The sequence below is a fragment of the Macaca fascicularis genome, chromosome 9, assembly GCF_037993035.2.
Source record: "Macaca fascicularis isolate 582-1 chromosome 9, T2T-MFA8v1.1".
Lineage (NCBI taxonomy): Eukaryota > Metazoa > Chordata > Mammalia > Primates > Cercopithecidae > Macaca > Macaca fascicularis.
Genome location: NC_088383.1, coordinates 109,448,960 through 109,465,805, shown reverse-complemented (window position 1 = coordinate 109,465,805; position 16,846 = coordinate 109,448,960). Strand labels below are relative to the sequence as shown.

At 46.8% G+C, this 16,846-nt stretch overlaps 1 protein-coding gene across 50 annotated transcripts in view; it reads left to right on the top strand.

The window, feature by feature from the left end:
• The window catches only part of SEC31B (SEC31 homolog B, COPII coat complex component), a 34,511-nt gene that overhangs the window by 7,614 nt on the left and 10,051 nt on the right, over positions 1-16,846 (top strand). For 23 of the 50 annotated variants that reach the window (XR_012418081.1, XR_012418080.1, XM_074002469.1 and 20 more), the window contains exons 4-18: positions 3,261-3,456; positions 3,679-3,774; positions 4,725-4,868; positions 5,208-5,350; positions 6,660-6,759; positions 6,881-7,042; positions 7,584-7,718; positions 10,894-11,118; positions 13,413-13,487; positions 13,741-13,839; positions 14,197-14,296; positions 14,790-14,968; positions 15,198-15,324; positions 15,713-15,858; positions 16,561-16,734. Coding sequence is in view for 48 of the 50 variants with exons in the window: in XM_074002469.1 (XP_073858570.1) it covers positions 3,261-3,456; positions 3,679-3,774; positions 4,725-4,868; positions 5,208-5,350; positions 6,660-6,759; positions 6,881-7,042; positions 7,584-7,718; positions 10,894-11,118; positions 13,413-13,487; positions 13,741-13,839; positions 14,197-14,296; positions 14,790-14,968; positions 15,198-15,324; positions 15,713-15,858; positions 16,561-16,734 (2,101 nt within the window). In the remaining 2 variants the exon portion in view is untranslated. The remainder of the gene's footprint in view (positions 1-3,260; positions 3,457-3,678; positions 3,775-4,724; positions 4,869-5,207; positions 5,351-6,659; positions 6,760-6,880; positions 7,043-7,583; positions 7,719-10,893; positions 11,119-13,412; positions 13,488-13,740; positions 13,840-14,196; positions 14,297-14,789; positions 14,969-15,197; positions 15,325-15,712; positions 15,859-16,560; positions 16,735-16,846) is intronic. The other 27 variants (XM_074002471.1, XM_074002468.1, XM_074002459.1 and 24 more) reach the window with 7 other exon arrangements.

Sequence of the window (16,846 nt, the reverse complement as noted above, 5' to 3'; positions counted from 1 at the left end):
ACTGAAAGAAAAATGTTCTGAAACACTGGTATGGGAGATAAGGGACAGCATCAACTATAAATAGGCTGAAGAGAGTGCATGGATAAATGCCTCTGGATGCAGTCAGAATCAATATGGATTAGCATGTGCAGTGAAGCAAACAGTGTTTGGTCTGTTAGATGAATTTCACTCAAAAAGAAAGTTTTCTGGGAGAATATCACACTTTTATATCATTGACTGAGGACATAGCTGCTGTGGGTAAATGAGGTGAGAGGCCAGCGTGTGGTCTGCTGTACCTTACCTCTCTATACACTGAGTTTCTAGCTCTCTGGAGTGGCCCCCATAACCTCTGGAAGAACCATTGTCAAGTAACATGGAGAAAGTAGAGGATCTATTTTCTGTCATTCTACCTTTATCTCAATTCTAGCTACTTGGGGAGCACTGTGTCCTCTCTTTGAGGGCCTTCTGTAAGGGACAATGTCAAGCAGAAAAAAAAAATCATTTGTGTACTTCTCTCAGTTTTCCTTTTCTCGAGACTTGCTTTCTTTCTAGAGGCATTAAGATAGTAGAGCATGGGTTAGTTGTTGGAGAGACCTGAGTTTATATCCCAGCTCTGCTACTTGCTGTCCTCTTGGACACTTTATCTAACTTCTCTAAACTTTTTTTTTCTACTGTAAACTGAGAATTCATAGTAGATGTGTAGTAGTTTGTTGTATAATAGGCATTCAGAGAAGTAGCTTGCCTCTCAAACAGCCAATGCTCCATTCATTCTCCAGCTTGGAGTACTGCCTTAACCACTCTGTTTGACTTCTAGGGAGGCTTGAGTTTCCCACGTTATTTTGGCTTGAATGTGGACAAACTCTTTTCACTTTAGTTCACTAACATGAAGCTGGGATTTTTTATTTTAAAGAAACTTAATAAGAAAATGAAAGAATCAAAACCAAAGGAATGAATAAATCATGGAAACAATTTATACAGCAGATATTTCTTTCTTTTTTTAAAAAAAAATAGACATAGGGTCTTGCTATATTGACCAGGCTGGCTTCCATCTCCTGGGCACAAGTGATCCTCCTGCCCCAGCCTCCTGAGTAGCTGGGATTATAGATGTGAGGCACTGTGCCCAACTAGACCACCTTTTTGTTTTTTAACTTTTTGTTTTTAAAAAATCCAAACTTACCAGAAAGTTGCGGAATAGTACACACCCACCCATCTCTTGTTCCGTTTCATTTGCAGAGTAGAGATGATGGACACTCCCTGAGCACCCTGAACCATCAAGTCGCCTTCCTCGCGTAACTTCACCTAGGTGTTAAGCCCATTCTCCCAGGTTGCTCTCTATCACACCCTATTCAGGCGCCAGCTTTACCCTCACTAGTGAGGTGGTTAACCACAGAAATGTGCTTTCCACATGCATACAGAAAATCATTTTGTCACACCCTGTGTGTGACAAACTGAAGTAACTGCCACTCTGAAGTAACTGCCCTCTTCTCCAACCCTTTGGTGACTCCCCCTTGAGGTCTCAGGTGCCTTTTACTCTGTTCTGTGTGTCATGTGTTCTGACCGTGCTGAGGTCGCTGCACCCTCTGCATCTCCATGTGGGTCTTTCACTGGACATACCCTCTGCTGGTTCCTGTGTGACCTACTGTGGGCTTCTCTAGCTACTCAGTTGACATGCCCTCTACCCCTGCTGAGCTCCAGTCCCTGGGTGACATGGCAGTCTCTTGAACCTATATGGAAAAACATCCTTCTGCTATATTAAGATCACTGCAACCTTAGAAAACAGCCTTTCTGGCGGTAGCCTCTTAGCTAGCATTGTGTAGGCTCTGCTGTTTTGCTTCAGATGCTGACCTGGTCCGAGCTGGTGCCCCACACTTTGCTTCTGACCAGTTGGCTCTGCTCCAGTGACTGGCCTAACAAGTTCCTGCCTATCACCCACTCAGTTGCTTTGCTGACTGTTCTTAGGGAATATTTCTTTGCAGTTGGAGATCTTGTAACCTCATTTGGCTTGATATCTGGCTTCTCCAAAGGGCTGTGGAAATGTCCCTGGCTAGCAGCTGTGACGTGAGAGACAGACCACCTATGAGGCTTCAGGGATTTCATATGCCTTCCGTAGGGGCTTTGCAGGGGGCCCAAACTTTCTAGAAGGGGTCCAGGGATCCAAAGGGATCTTTTTCTCTGGGGCAAGACATTGGCATTATTTTGTTAGAAGCATCCTCAGAAAGCCAGAAAAGTATTTCCTGAATGGGAGCGTATCCTTGCATGCCTCTGTCTTCAGGGCTGGCCGTTTGCAGCCACATTGCCACTCCAGTGGGCCAGCCACATGGGAGAGGCATGGGGTGGGGAGGCCGTTGGGTCTTTTCTCATTTCCAGTTTGAGAGTGAATTGTTGGTCTAGGGAGCCTGCTTCTAATAGTTACAGAAGAGTTTGGATCTTTCTCTCAATAGGAGACAGTGTTTTATGATGTTAAGAGCTCAGGCTCTGGAATAAGATGGGCCTAACTTTGAACCTTGACCCTGCTACTTCCTAGCATTTATCCTAAAATGGAGATAAAATTACTAGCTCTGTGTACAGAAATTTTATAACTTTTTTGTGCTTCAGTTTTCTCAATTGAAAATGGAAATAATAGTAATGCTTCATGAGGTTGTTAAATATTCAGTCAGCTAATACATCTAAAGCACTTAAAACAGTGTCTGATACATAGGAAGTATTCAATCAGTGTAAGTGGTTGCTATTATTACCTGACTATTTGAGTTGTGAGGATTATGTGAAGTAATCTATTTGAAGTATATATCACAGGGCCTATATAACCCCAATGTTAACTTAAAAATGTACGTGTGTGTGTGTGTGTGTGTGTGTGTAGATATATACACACACCTCCACACAACTCAGAGGCAGTGGAGTATATATCACAGGGCCCATATAACCCCAATGTTAACTTAAAAATGTACATATATATGTGTATGTGTGTGTGTATGTGTGTGTGTGTGTGTGTGTATATATATGTGTGTGTGTGTGTGTGTATATATATATACACACACACCTCCACACAACTCAGAGGCAGTGGCTTCCTGGCTTCTAGTGTAACATAAATGAAACATTTTTTCAGAGAAAGGGCAGGACTGGGTGGAGGATACCTCCCTTCTGTCTGGGAAATGAAGGATACAGGCAAGTTCCAGCTAGGGGTGGGGCTGCCTGCATAATGGCAGAAGCTGACAGAGATGCCCATCCTGTGCTTACTGACATGAACCTAAGTTTGTACTGATGCCAGTTCCTCCTCTTTATAGGTTTCACAAGCTGATCTGGGGGAGCTTTGGCAGTGGGCTTCTGGAAAGCTCCGGGGTTATTGCAGGCGGCGGGGACAATGGCATGCTTATTCTATACAATGTGACCCACATCCTGTCTTCGGGGAAGGAGCCTGTGATTGCCCAGAAACAGAAGCACACGGGGGCTGTCAGAGCCCTCGACTTTAATCCTTTCCAGGTACTACAGGTACTACATTTCGGTTAGTCAAACATGGCCAAGCCAGGGAGCAACAGATCTGAGTGGAAGCATTCACATGTGGCCTCCGGTCTGTAACTCTGATCCCTTTCCAGGCTGTTTCAGGGGAGGCTTTTGATAGCCCCAAATTTGGGCTTCTTTCCTCCTTTCTTGCTCTACTTCTTCCTAGGGTGGTGTGTCTCCAAACACCTTTTATTCATACAGGGCAACCTCCTGGCTTCAGGGGCCAGCGATTCTGAAGTCTTCATTTGGGATCTGAATAACTTGAATGTGCCAATGACCCTGGGATCCAAGTCACAGGTGAGCAGCGCCTCCACCACCCAACCCTGGCTGCTGCTTAGAGTGTGCAGCTGATTTTCCTAGGTAAAGTCTTGTGTTCTGGAGCCAGTTGGAGCGCACGAGATTTCAAGCTTTACCACTGGAGGGCAATAAAGCTCCATAGACTAACATGCTACCAGCCAGATAAGAGCTAGGATGGCCGGTGGGTGGACGGTGTATATGGGGTGGTTGGTTTGTGCTCATTACTTGTTCTAGGAGTTTCTGGGAGGCAGATGAAAGGTGAGGAGAGCAAAAGATACCACAAGAAAGGATGGGAGTGCTGTCAGCTTTCGCAGAGTTGGGTAGGGCATTGGGCCCAGCAAAGACGGAGCAAGAGTAGGTCCCCAGACATACCATTGTCCTTTTTATGGGGAGGGTCAGCTTTATTCTCCCTGTATGTGGCTCTCCCATGCAGTTGGGGGGTCTGGTCTTGTGTCTTGGAGAGCCTGTCTGTCAATCTGTAACTGGGCCCATCTTTTTGCTTCCTGGCCTTTTCTCTGTCTTGTGCTTACAGTATAGTGAGGTAAGTTGTTTCAATTTGATAACATCTTATGGTTTTTCTCTCGGCCTCACTCTCTGTGGGGGTCTTGGATATCTATGTTTTCCTCTCTCCCTCATCTTCCTCCTTCTCTCCCTCTCTTTTTGTCCTAGACAAGAGGGCTGTTTTTTAAAATCTTGACTCTATCCTCTTAGTAAAACCTTGGGTAGGAGTAAAACTTAGATGTGCCTTCCATCCCTTCTGCTTCTACACTGATACCTTAAAGGATCCTCCCTGGAAAATTCAACTCCCAGCTTCCCAACACTGTCTTAGTTTGGGTAGCCCCATGTCTATTCTTGGACTTGCTGTGGGTGGCTGGGAGCAGTGGAACAGCAGATGTCACTTTGTCCAGGGGGTGACAAGTTGTCATCTTTCTGTCCCCATCCTGCCTTAGCAGCCCCCAGAGGACGTCAAGGCACTGTCTTGGAACCGGCAAGCCCAACACATTCTGTCTTCTGCTCACCCCAGTGGCAAGGCAGTTGTGTGGGATCTCAGGAAGAATGAACCTATCATCAAAGTCAGTGATCACAGCAATAGGGTAAGTAGTGGAGGCCAGAACACAGGCTTGGGCTCTGGCTTCTCTCTCCTGCCTAGCAGTTATAGCTGCTCTGCCCAGGCCAGAGTCCTGCTTTTAGCTGTCGGACATGTGGAGTCAGCCACTTAGCACATTTCCTATTGAGAGTAAAAACTTAGGGAAGCTAAACAAAGCTGATCTGGAAGCTTCTACTGTTCCTTACTTATTCCTGGCCATCACTCTCTGATGCCTGTGGTGTTCCCAGTCACAGAAGAGACACAAAACTTGCTCTCAGAGTGGTCCCATTTCAACTGGGCAAAAGAGTCAGGTTACAGCACCCATTGGGATATGCTTTGTTCGCAGATGCACTGCTCAGGCCTGGCCTGGCATCCTGACATAGCCACCCAGTTAGTGCTGTGCTCAGAGGATGATCGTCTTCCTGTGATTCAGCTGTGGGACTTGCGCTTTGCCTCCTCGCCCCTGAAGGTGCTGGAGAGCCACAGCAGGTAGCATCTCAGACGTCATCCATATCCTTGAGGGGATGGTGGACATAACTGGCCTGGGTAGGAGGCAATGTATGCCTCACTTTAGCTACTAAACATCCTTCCTGGCTTTAAAGCCATTCCGGTGAACGTATAGTCACCCAATACTAACTAGAGCCCTAACTAAGAGGAGGCCCTTAGACCCTGAGGTTATGGAGAGGAGGCTGAGATTCCATCTAAATTCCAAAGATGGGAATGGGGTCATGAGAAATACTGGAACCAGTGTTTAGTCTCCAGGCTCTGGTATGAGGCTAACGTCATTTCCTTAGGTGATGAGCTTTCCTCCTCCAGGATTTTTTCATAAAAATAACTTGACTCCTATCCTGTGAACAGGCCTCCACAATCTGTTCTTTCTTTTCTTTTCTTTTCTTTTTTTTTTTTTTGAGACGGAGTCTTGCTCTGTCCCCAAGGCTGGAGTGCAGTGGCGTGATCTCAGCTTACCGCAACCTCCGCTCACGGGTTCGTGCCTTTCTCCTGCCTCAGCCTCCCAACTAGCTGGGACTACAGGCGCCCGCCACTAAACCCGGCTAATTTTTTTTGTATTTTTATTAGAGACAGGGTTTCACTGTGTTAGCCACGATGGTCTCGAACTCCTGACCTCGTGATCCGGCCGCCTCAGCCTCCCAAAGTGCTGGGATTACAAGCATGAGCCATCGCGCCCAGCCCCACAATCTGTTCTTTCTAACCAAAGGACCATGCTGCCTTTATATTCTTGGGGACTTCTATGTTTTTAGACCAGTTCTTGCTCTATCACCCAGGCTGGTGTGCAGTGGCGTGATCAAGCCTTGCTGTGACCCCAATTTCCTGGGCTCAAGTGATCCTCCCCCCTCAGCCTCCCAAAGTGTTGGGATTACAGGCATGAGCCACTGTGCCTGGCCTCCTTGGGGACTTTTGATGGTTAGGTCTTTACTACCTCCTGGGCTGAAAACACTCATAGGGATGAGTGTTTGTGTGATTCATAGTGGTTCATAATCTCTACTCTCTAATTAGTGAAAAGAAGCAGGCCATCCTGCAGTGATCTAAGAGAGGCAGAGTGGTGCAGTGCATAGTGCACAGGCTCTGAGGTTTGATTTGGGTTCTGACTCTGTAACTGTTGGAAAGTTACTTAATTTTTCAAAACCTCATTTTCTTAATTTGTAAGATAATATCAGACCATGCATGTTATAGGGCATGGAGTCTGATATGCCCTATAAAATGTATCAAAGATATATAAGGCAGCCTACTCATAGTAGGCATTCAACAAATGCTAGTTCCTCTTTCCCTACCTTTTTAGGGGGATCTTGTCAGTGTCATGGAGCCAGGCTGATGCTGAACTGCTGCTCACTAGTGCTAAGGACAGCCAGATCTTGTGCTCGAACCTGGAGAGCAGTGAGGTAGGCTGGCCCTTCTGTAGGCATGCTGGGATGGGAGAGAGAGGGTAGAAGAATCTCAGCTGCAGCCATGTGTTTTGGGTGTCATGGACTGTCCCTAATGGTGTGTGTTCCCTAATATTAGGTGGTATATAAGCTACCAACACAGAGCAGCTGGTGCTTTGAAGTGCAGTGGTGCCCTCGGGACCCTTCAGTGTTCTCTGCTGCCTCCTTTGACGGCTGGATCAGTTTGTACTCTGTGATGGGTAGGAGCTGGGAAGTCCAGCACATGAGACTGGCTGACAAGGTTTGAAGGGCTTGGGAGAGAATGCTGGAGGGAAGGGGCTGTCTCTATTTGTGGGAGAGAGACATATGGCCTGAGAAGCAGGGACTGTTGGAGATTGGGAGAACAGGGCCCAGGGTTTGGGAGGACTGCACCTTTGCTCTGGTGCCCATCTTCCTGAAAGGATGTCAGTTTCTGCCACAATGTGAAGAAGGCCTTCACCTTGACTCTTGTTATTGGATGGGCCCTGTAATATTTCAGGGACAGTGGGACCCCTTTGCTGGGACAGTTATTTCAAGAGTATGACTCTTATCTTTCTCCTATAGATCCATTTTGTGCCACACTCCATTGTAGACTTTGAATGTAGTAGTCTTTCCAAGAGCCTACTTGCATGGGAGTCCCACCCTCACTACTACTTACTTCCCCATCCTCTGGAATATGGGAGTCTGACCTTTCTAGGTCAAATTGGGTGTCTCAAGGATTCCTCTCAAAATGGAGTTTGTAGGTGGAGGGCCTGACTAAACTGCCACTTTAGGATGGTGATGCAGGTGTCTTTTCCCCCCAGATCTCGTCTTCCTTCAGCAAAGGCCAGCCTCTCCCACCACTGCAGGTGCCAGAGCAAGTGGCACAAGCATCACTGATACCTCCCCTGAAAAAACCCCCCAAATGGATTAGAAGACCAACAGGTGTTTCATTTGCTGTAAGTGTAATGGATGTATAGGGGTGTGTGTGTGTGTGTGTGTGTGTGCGTGTGTGTGTGGCCTACCATGTGCCCAGCATGGAGCTAAGTTTTGTAGGAGACGTATTCTCACTGCCTCTGTCTCAGAATGGATCCCACTTTATCTCTCAAGGAGAAAGTTACTATAGTTTCCCTCTCTTCACTTCACCCATTCTGTATTTTCTGCCAGTCCTGTCTAAAAGGAGTTGACTGCCTTAGAACTCTCGGCTGTGGAGAAATAGCCTGAGATTCCATCTCAGTTTTCTCTAACCCTTACATATCTGAACTGGTAGTAAGGAACTACAAAGAAGGAAAAAAAAACAGATTTTATTCTGTCATTTATCTGTTCAAAACCTTTGAGCCTCCCATTGCTTTATAGACAAGGCTAAATGTGCACAGGGCTCCACTTACCTTTCCATTTCCATCTCATTCTCGTTTGTTCTCTATGCTCCAGTTACATATGACTCCTTTCTGTTTTGTAAATAACTCCTCAACTCTTCCTGCCTCTGCTTGTATCCTAACCTTCAGCTTCTCTCCTGGGCCCACTGAATGCTACCACAGCCTTTCAAGGCCCCTCTCTTAAATACTGTCTCCTCCTTGATGCATGTCTGTAACCCAAGTCAAAATTAACCTCTCTCTATAATCCCACAGACTTATACTTTGGTAATGATACATTCTAACTATACTAAAGTTATTTATATACATATATGCATATTACCCTACTAAGTAATAGACTCCTTAAGGGTAGGGACTATGTCTTGCTGATTTTTATATCCCCAAAGCGGTGCTTCACAAACTCTTAATGTGCATCCACATCACTTGGGGATCTTTTTTTTTTTTTTTTTTTTTTTTTTTTTTTTTTTTTTGAGACGGAGTCTCACGCTGTTGCCCAGGCTGGAGTGCAGTGGCGCGATCTCGGCTCACTGCAAGCTCCGCCTCCCGGGTTCCCGCCATTCTCCTGCCTCAGCCTCCTGAGTAGCTGGGACTACAGGCGCCCGCCACCCCGCCCGGCTAATTTTTTGTATTTTTAGTAGAGACGGGGTTTCACTGTGGTCTCGATCTCCTGACCTTGTGATCCGCCCGCCTCGGCCTCCCAAAGTGCTGGGATTACAGGCTTGAGCCACCGCGCCCGGCCAGGGATCTTATTAAAATTCAGAAACTGGTTCATTGAGTCGGGAGTAAGGCCCAAGATTGTGATTTTTCAGCAAGCTCCCAGTTGATGCCCTTGCAGCTGGTCTGAGGACTAGCACTTTGAATGGCAAGGCCCTGAAGCACTTGGGACAGTGTTTAAATATTAGGTTTGAATTGAAAACAGATGTATAAAAGTAGAAGTTCTTGTTTTCAAAGCCAACAGTTTTATTGGGGAGGCAAGACTAACACATTCAATAGGCTGTGAGCTTAAAAAGAAAAAGAAGTGGGGAGGTAAAGAATTCTGAGGTCAAGAGGCCTGAATTCTTATCGTAGCTCTGTCATTTATTAGCTAGGTAACCTTGAACAATTCATTTAACCTCTCAGGACTTAACTGTTCTTATCGGTAAAACAGGGATAGTGATGCCTGCCCAGAAAATTAACATGAACCACAAATAAGAATATATGTACACACTTTGTAAAACGAGCAAGTACTATACAAATCAAAAGTTAAAATGGTTTTGCTTAGCACTAATCTGTGGCATAGATTTTGTGCTGCAGAAGTCAAGGTAAATAAGAATTCTGACTGGGCAAGTTCATTAGGAGGTGGATATTGGGCAAAGAAATGGTAAATAGTTAGGGAGTAAAGCAATAGTTAACAACCCCAAATAATCTGTACAACAAACCCCCATGACACAAGTTTACCATGTAAGAAACATGCACATTTACTGCATTGGATTGAAATTTTTTTTTTAACCCAAAGTAAAAGTTTAAAAAAAAAAAGTTATCGACCAGCCACCGTGGCTTACTCTTGTAACCCCAGCACTTTAGGAGGCTGAGGCGGGTGGATCACCTGAGGTCGGGAGTTTGAGACCAGCCTGACCAACATGGAGAAACCCTGTCTCTACTAAAAATACAAAAGTAGCTGGACGTGGTGGCACATGCCTATAATCCCAGCTGCTTGGGAGGCTGAAGCAGGAGAATCGAGTGAATCCTGGAGGCAGAGGTTGTGGTGAGCTGAGATTGCGCCATTGCACTCCAGCCTAGGCATCAAGAGCGAAACTCCGTCTCAAAAAAAAAAAAAAAAAAAGTTATCAACCTTGGATACACATTGGAATAACCTGAATAATTCAAAAAATACTGATGCCTAGTCCCACCCCAAGAGTTTCTGATTGTATTGTCTCGGGTATGGCCTGGCAAGTCTGGATTGTTCTCCACGTGGTTTTAATATGCAGCCAATGTTGAGAACTGCTAGAGTAAAAAGGGTTTTTCTAAGGTCCTGTTTGTGCCAGATGCTTTATATAAGGCATCTAATTTGGTGAGAAGGATACTCTAGGTGGGGACGTTGTGGGTAAAGGCACAGAAGCAGGAACACATCAGGCATTTTAGGGATGTGGAGCAATGTAATAAACAAGCAGGGAGAGAGATGCTGGGAAAGATAGGTTTGGCCCTGATTTTGCAGAAGTTTGTGCACTGCAGGCAAGGGAGCTTAAGCTCTTTTCTGTGGCCTTGTGTAACCACACAAGCTCCTGAATAGCAGCAGGGTGGTACAAGCAATAGGGGGATAGTCTAAGGCTTAATTAGAGGAGGGAAAAGAACAGAAGGCTTTTAGTAATCTGGATGTACTAGCACTGGGAATGGGATGGAGGGCACCTGCATGAAAGACAGTGAACAAGAAGAGGTAGGACCTTGTCGTTGCTTGAGTATAAGGGGTATGAAGATTTTGCTAATGCTGAGATATTTAGCCCAGGTGACTGGGAGAATGGTGGTACCAGGACAGGTTAGCAGAAGGTGAGTACTGTGTGGTTAAGTTTGAAGCGGGTGGTCCTAAGAGTACAGAAGTGGTTTTGGTAGGGAGACGCATCAATACTAAATTACTGATCCTATTCCACCCCCGCCAGGAACTCTCTTATTTTATTGATTTCCTAGCCTAGGGTCAGCCATTAGATAGCCTTCTCTGTGAACCTGACTTAGTGTTACTTTTTGGCTTGAAGGTATAACCTTTACCCTTCTTGCTTTTCCTCACCAGTTTGGAGGGAAGCTGGTTACTTTTGGCCTCCCCAGCACAAGGCTGGTGCCACAGCCTTGCCCCCGCCTAGTCTTCATCAGTCAAGTCACCACAGAATCTGAATTCCTGATGCGATCAACGGAGCTGCAGGAGGCCCTGGAATCAGGAAATCTACTGAATTACTGTCAGAACAAGAGCCAGCAAGCTTTACTGCAAAGTGAGAAGATGCTGTGGCAGTTCCTGAAGGTAGGAAGCCTGAAGACTAGCTGCTCAGAAGTGTCTCCCCAAAGCCTGGAACTTCAACCTGTGTCAACTGCAGGAGAGGCACAAGCACACTGATTACAGAGGCCTTAACTCCCATTAGTTTTTTCCTCACACTGTACCTACCACTGGGACACAAAACCTTCACTCTTTACCAGAGGCTCAAAGGCCATTTGGGAAGTGGCTAGGAAAGATGGGGAATACACGAGATGTTTTCCTTTATTGCTACTATTGCTGGTGTCCTAGGTACTTTATCAGAGCCAAGGCAAAGACCTTCATGGTATCATGCCAAAGGGCAGGTAAGGTAATGGGAAAGAAGAAAAAGGAGGAAAGAGAAAAAGAAGAGAAAGGAAGATTAGTTAGAAGGACACATTGTCATAAGAACGCTTTGAGTTGGTTTCAAGTAACCCAAGGCAAGTCCTTGAAGTGGGTCCTAGGGTTCAGGTGCCACTCTACGCTGGAGGCATGGGTTCAGTTCCAGTTCTCATTTAATTTCAAGTTTCCTACGACACCAGGAGGAGCGCTATACCTATCAAAGGAAATGAGCAAGTGAGAGATCTGAAGGAAGAAACGGAAATAGCTGACTGGTCAGTCAGTGGGATGATTGTGCAAATTTTTGGAATTGTGTAGAAGAAAGCAAAAAGGATTGGGCCTGTACCAGGGCATCTGAGAGGGACTTGAAATTTGAGCTTTAGGCATAGCAGAACTACATGAAGGTGGACATCAGGAAGTTAGGAAAGAGAAAGAGTATTTGAGAAAGATCTTGACTATATAGTGAAGCTAGAGAATGATGTGGGAAGAAAAGAATAAGAAGTGATGCTTTTGTCGTAAGCAGGGTATAAGTTCCAGGAATGGTGAGATGGGAAAGAGAGGGAGTGGTCAGGAGTTCAACCTTTATTCTGCTAAACAAAGGAGAGAGTGGTACCTATAGGACAGAGGGACCTATAAGACAGGGCATTCTGGGTGTTTTTGTTTTTGTTTTTTTGAGACAGAGTTTCACTCTTATCACTCAGGCTGGAGTGCAATGGTACAATCTTGGCTTACTGCAACCTTTGCCTCCCGGGTTCAAGCAATTCTGCTGCCTCAGCCTCCCAAATAGCTGGGATTACAGGCACCTGTCACCACGCCCCACTAATTTTTGTATTTTTAGTAGAGACGGGGTTTCACCATGTTGGCCAGGCTAGTCTCGAACTCCTTAACTCAGGTGATCAGCCCACCTCAGCCTCCCAAAGTGCTGGGATTATAGGCGTGAACCACTGCTCCCAGCCAGGCATTCTGGTTTAAAAGCTACCCAAGAGCTGTCCATCCTGATGGTTCCTGGTTGGGTGTGGTGAACATTTCTAAGGAAGGGCATGGAAGGAGAAGGGTGCCCAGAGAGACTATGAGAAAGGTATGGTTAGAAATCATGGTTCAGTGTGGAATAAATTAAGGGCCTGGGATAGCTAACCAAGATTGCGGGGGCTTCAGAAAGGCTTGCTCCTTGGTATTTGGGAGATTGAATGGGAAGCTGACTTTGTTTACTGTATCCGTGCAACTTCTACCAGAGGTCTTCTCAAAGAAACATTTAGACTCACAAGACTACTGTAGGCTACACTTGGCAGCAGTCTCCTCGGAAGGATATGGGATGGGGACTGCAGCAGGGTAGCATCAGGCAGGTGTCTTCTGTGGGAGTCCTTTCAGCAGTCATGCAGTAATTCTGAGTTCTCTTCTTCAGCCCCCCAGAGATAGCTCAGGTGCAAGGAGTGAAAATATACATCAGGCAGGTACGTAAGTTGCCCTGACTTAGAAGCTTCTTGCCCACAAGAGCCAATATGTCTTGTACTAATTCTAAAAGCATAGCTTCCAGAGTCCCTGCAAGGAATCTGTCCAGTTACAAGAGCCACTGCAATCAGGGAAACACATAGCATGTTGTCCACATTAATTATTTCTAGATTACATAGTTCTAGTCCAGATGCAAGTTACCAATCACAGGCATATTGCCTAGGAACAGCTGATACTTTACTCTCACCAGACTACCAGGGTAATAGTGCTAGGAAGACAATGAAAGGTCAAATTCTCATGCGCAAGGGGCAGGGGGCTATGTTAACACTGCCCATAGCCCATCAGTAAGTTAGATCCCGGGGGGAAAGGGAAAGATGACACTGGACTGCTGAGGGCACTTCTAGTAGTACAAAGAACTATATTTGGAGGTATATTGGGACAGATGCCCAGCTTCGTGTAGGAAGAGCATCATTTATATTCATTTAATGGAATCTTTTCTGTGTTCTATGGTTTCTTAGGTGACCTTAGAGCAAGACTCCAGAATGAAATTCCTAAAGCTTTTAGGATACAGTAAAGATGAGCTTCAGAAGAAGGTAAGCTGCTTTTCACATCAGAAACATGTACTTGTTGAAGAGAATGTTGCCAGACTAAACCATCTCAGAATACCTCTTCCTGGCCTTATTGCATATGTGAGCATTTAACATCCTGGAGTTTGTTTTTTTCTCAGAAAAAATAGATCAGGGATCTTAGAGAGTCCGGTCGGTGGGGTATGGTGGCAGGAAAAGAGGATAATGCTTATTTGATCTTTCGCTGGAAAGGGCTGTTTTCATAGGTCTCTCCCTGCAGGTGGCCACATGGTTGAAGAGTGACGTGGGGCTAGGTGAGGGTCCTCAGCCCAAAGGAAATGACCTCAACAGTGACAGACAGCAGGCCTTCTGCAGTCAGGTGTGGTAGGAGCCCAGTCAGCCTGACCTAGGGTTACACAGGAAACCTGCCTTTTGGGTGTCTTTCCCTTCCTGGCCCTTTTCATTGCTCTCTGTAAGTGCTTAGCATTTGTACAAGTCTTCAGACTCCTCACTCTCTTAGAACCAGAGTGAGACACAGAGTCCCTAAGCTTTTGGGCTGGAAGTGGAGAGCTGTGTCTTAACCGTGAACTATGGCCCTTCCCAAACCTTACCTGGCTATATTTTTGGTTTTACCCATTAACGACCAAATAGTAGAACTCTCAGAGCTACTAAGCCAGCTCTCTGTCTGTCTTCTGGGTTCATCCCTAGGTAGTCACCTCTGTCCTTCCTCATACAGGCCTCCAAACACACCACAGAGGAAGCCTCTGCTTCCTCAGCCTTCTTTGATGAGCTGGTACCTCAGAACATGACTCCTTGGGAGATCCCCATCACAAAAGGTACCCTGACCCTGAGGGAGAGAGTCCCTGCTTAGGACTAGGTGGGCCCGGAGGTTTTGGACTTGAGAGAGTCCCTTCTTGTCCCCTGCCTCATGTCTTCCTCCCACCATCTCAAATGCTGAGTGAGTCGCCTACCAGTTAGAGCTCTCTCTGGCTGTAGATTTTCATGGATAGGTCCTTCCTATGGAAGGCCTTCTACCAACAGATTTTCTTCTATCCTTCTTGCTGAAAGGACTGTGGCCCTGCCCACTGTGATCAAGCACACCTCACACTGTGCTACTGCCACATCAGTTCCCTCCCTTGTCTTGGGCCCTGTCTTTAGACCTGGGCACCAAAATACATTTTATTGCCAAGGAATGAAGCTTGAGGGTTTAGTCTGGAGCCAAGCACGCTGAGTGATATAGAGATATAGAGGATGTGCTGTGGGCCCTGCAGGGGGCAGGAAGCTAGGGTTTGAGAGCAACTAATACAGAGGGGATGCTTCTGCCTGCAGATGTTGATGGACTCCTAAGCCAGGCTCTCCTGCTTGGGGAACTGGGTCCGGCTGTGGAGCTGTGTCTAAAGGAGGAGCGCTTTGCTGATGCCATTATCCTGGCCCAGGCTGGGGGTGCAGATCTGCTGAAGCAAACACAGGAGCGCTACTTGGCCAAGAAGAAAACCAAAATCTCCTCGGTAACTGCCCGTTGTGCAGGAGAGGAAGGGAGGGGATTACTTGGACCTTGTGAGGTGGATACCCACACCTTGGGACCCGTGTTTGAGTATCTGCCTGCCTCTCTCTACTCTACCACCCCTACCTCACCCTCGCCCCTACTCAGTGCTCTAACAGGAGGCCTGTGCAGGACTCCTGCTGCCTATGCTGGATGGATGGCTGATGGCCTCTTTCCCTCTCTGCCTATTACAGCTTCTAGCCTGTGTTGTGCAAAAGAATTGGAAGGATGTGGTGTGTACCTGTAGCTTGAAGAACTGGAGAGAGGCACTAGCTTTGCTACTGACATACTCAAGCACAGAGAAATTCCCTGAGCTCTGTGGTAGGTGTGGTCCCAGGCTTCAGGATGAAATAGTGTGACTCCAGCATGGAGTCAAAGGATGCATGCAGGAGGGAGGTGGAGGAGCAGCTGAGCTCTGGGAGGCCAGGCAATGTTGTCAGGGCTAGAATCTGGCTCAGCCAGGAGGCAGGGACCACAGCGCATGCCCCTACTTTCAGAGGGGATCCTTTGTTGTCCTGGTTTACTTTGTCTTGTCACACCATGATATGAGAACTTCCCCTTCTCTGTACAGCAAGGTGAGTCTCAGTGTTGTCTCAAAGCCACTGCAGCTACTTGTCCCAGGCTCATGGTCCTCTCACTGTTTCCAAACAGGAGAAGGAGAGGCACACAGGCCAGCTGTGCCATTAATGAAATTTCCCTCTCTCTGCAGACATGCTGGGAACTCGCATGGAACAGGAGGGCGGCAGGGCACTAACCTCTGAAGCCAGACTCTGTTATGTGTGCTCAGGGAGTGTGGAGCGGCTGGTGGAGTGCTGGGCAAAATGCCATCAGGCTTTGTCCCCCATGGCTCTGCAGGTACCCCTTCTCTGCAGGGTACTGGCCACTCCATATCAGGCCCTTAGGAAGCTAGTGGTGGAGATGTGCAGAGCTAGCAGAGGCGGATCCTCTGGGACAGGCTGGAACCACGGCGTTAGGGAGGAGCGAAGGGTCCTGAATGTCTGGGATCTTCTCCTCTTCCCTCAGAGGAGACTAAGCAGCAGCTGCTTCAGTGTTAGTCTTTATAATTTTTTTCCTATTTCAGGTTTGGTTTTACAGATGTATTCAGTATTTGAGTAATTGTGACTTGGGCCTTCTATTAGCTACTGTAGAAAATTCTGTGGATTTAAACTGCCAGGTGTTCTGTAAGTGACCACAGAAAGTGGGGGTCACAGACTCATGGAGAGATAAAAGTCATACCTGAAACAGTTAGTATAACAGAGTCTGTGGTTGGTGACGTATAAGCAGAAAGGGTAAAAAAGCAAAAGGAAGAGGTAGAGATGTACCGAAATCTAAGACCACATGGGTCCAGTTAAATCCAATCCTAACAGCTTGGGAGGTGAGGCCAAGTGACCCTTCTCTGTCACGGTTCTTACTTGTCATCATCTGCTGCCTTCACCTAGGTATGGCCAGGTGCCCTCTTCTCTACCCATAGTAGGAGATCCCTGAATAAGCTACCTGGACTTAGAGAGCAGGATATGCTTCAATGAAGGCTTACCACCCTCATCCTTGTCCTTACAGGACCTGATGGAGAAGGCGATGGTTCTTAACAGGAGCTTGGAGCTACTGCGGGGTCCTCATGGGGTGAGCCCAGGCCCTGCCACAACCTACAGGGTCACTCAGTATGCCAACCTACTGGCAGCCCAGGGCAGCCTAGCCACTGCCATGAGCTTTCTACCCAGTGACTGTGCTCAGGTAAGTGGGGCCATGTGGAGAGAGCAAACCTTTCCATTCAGTCATCTAACATTGAGCACTTCTGTGTTCCAGGCACTATGCTAATGCTGAAGCTTCTAGGATAGATAAGATG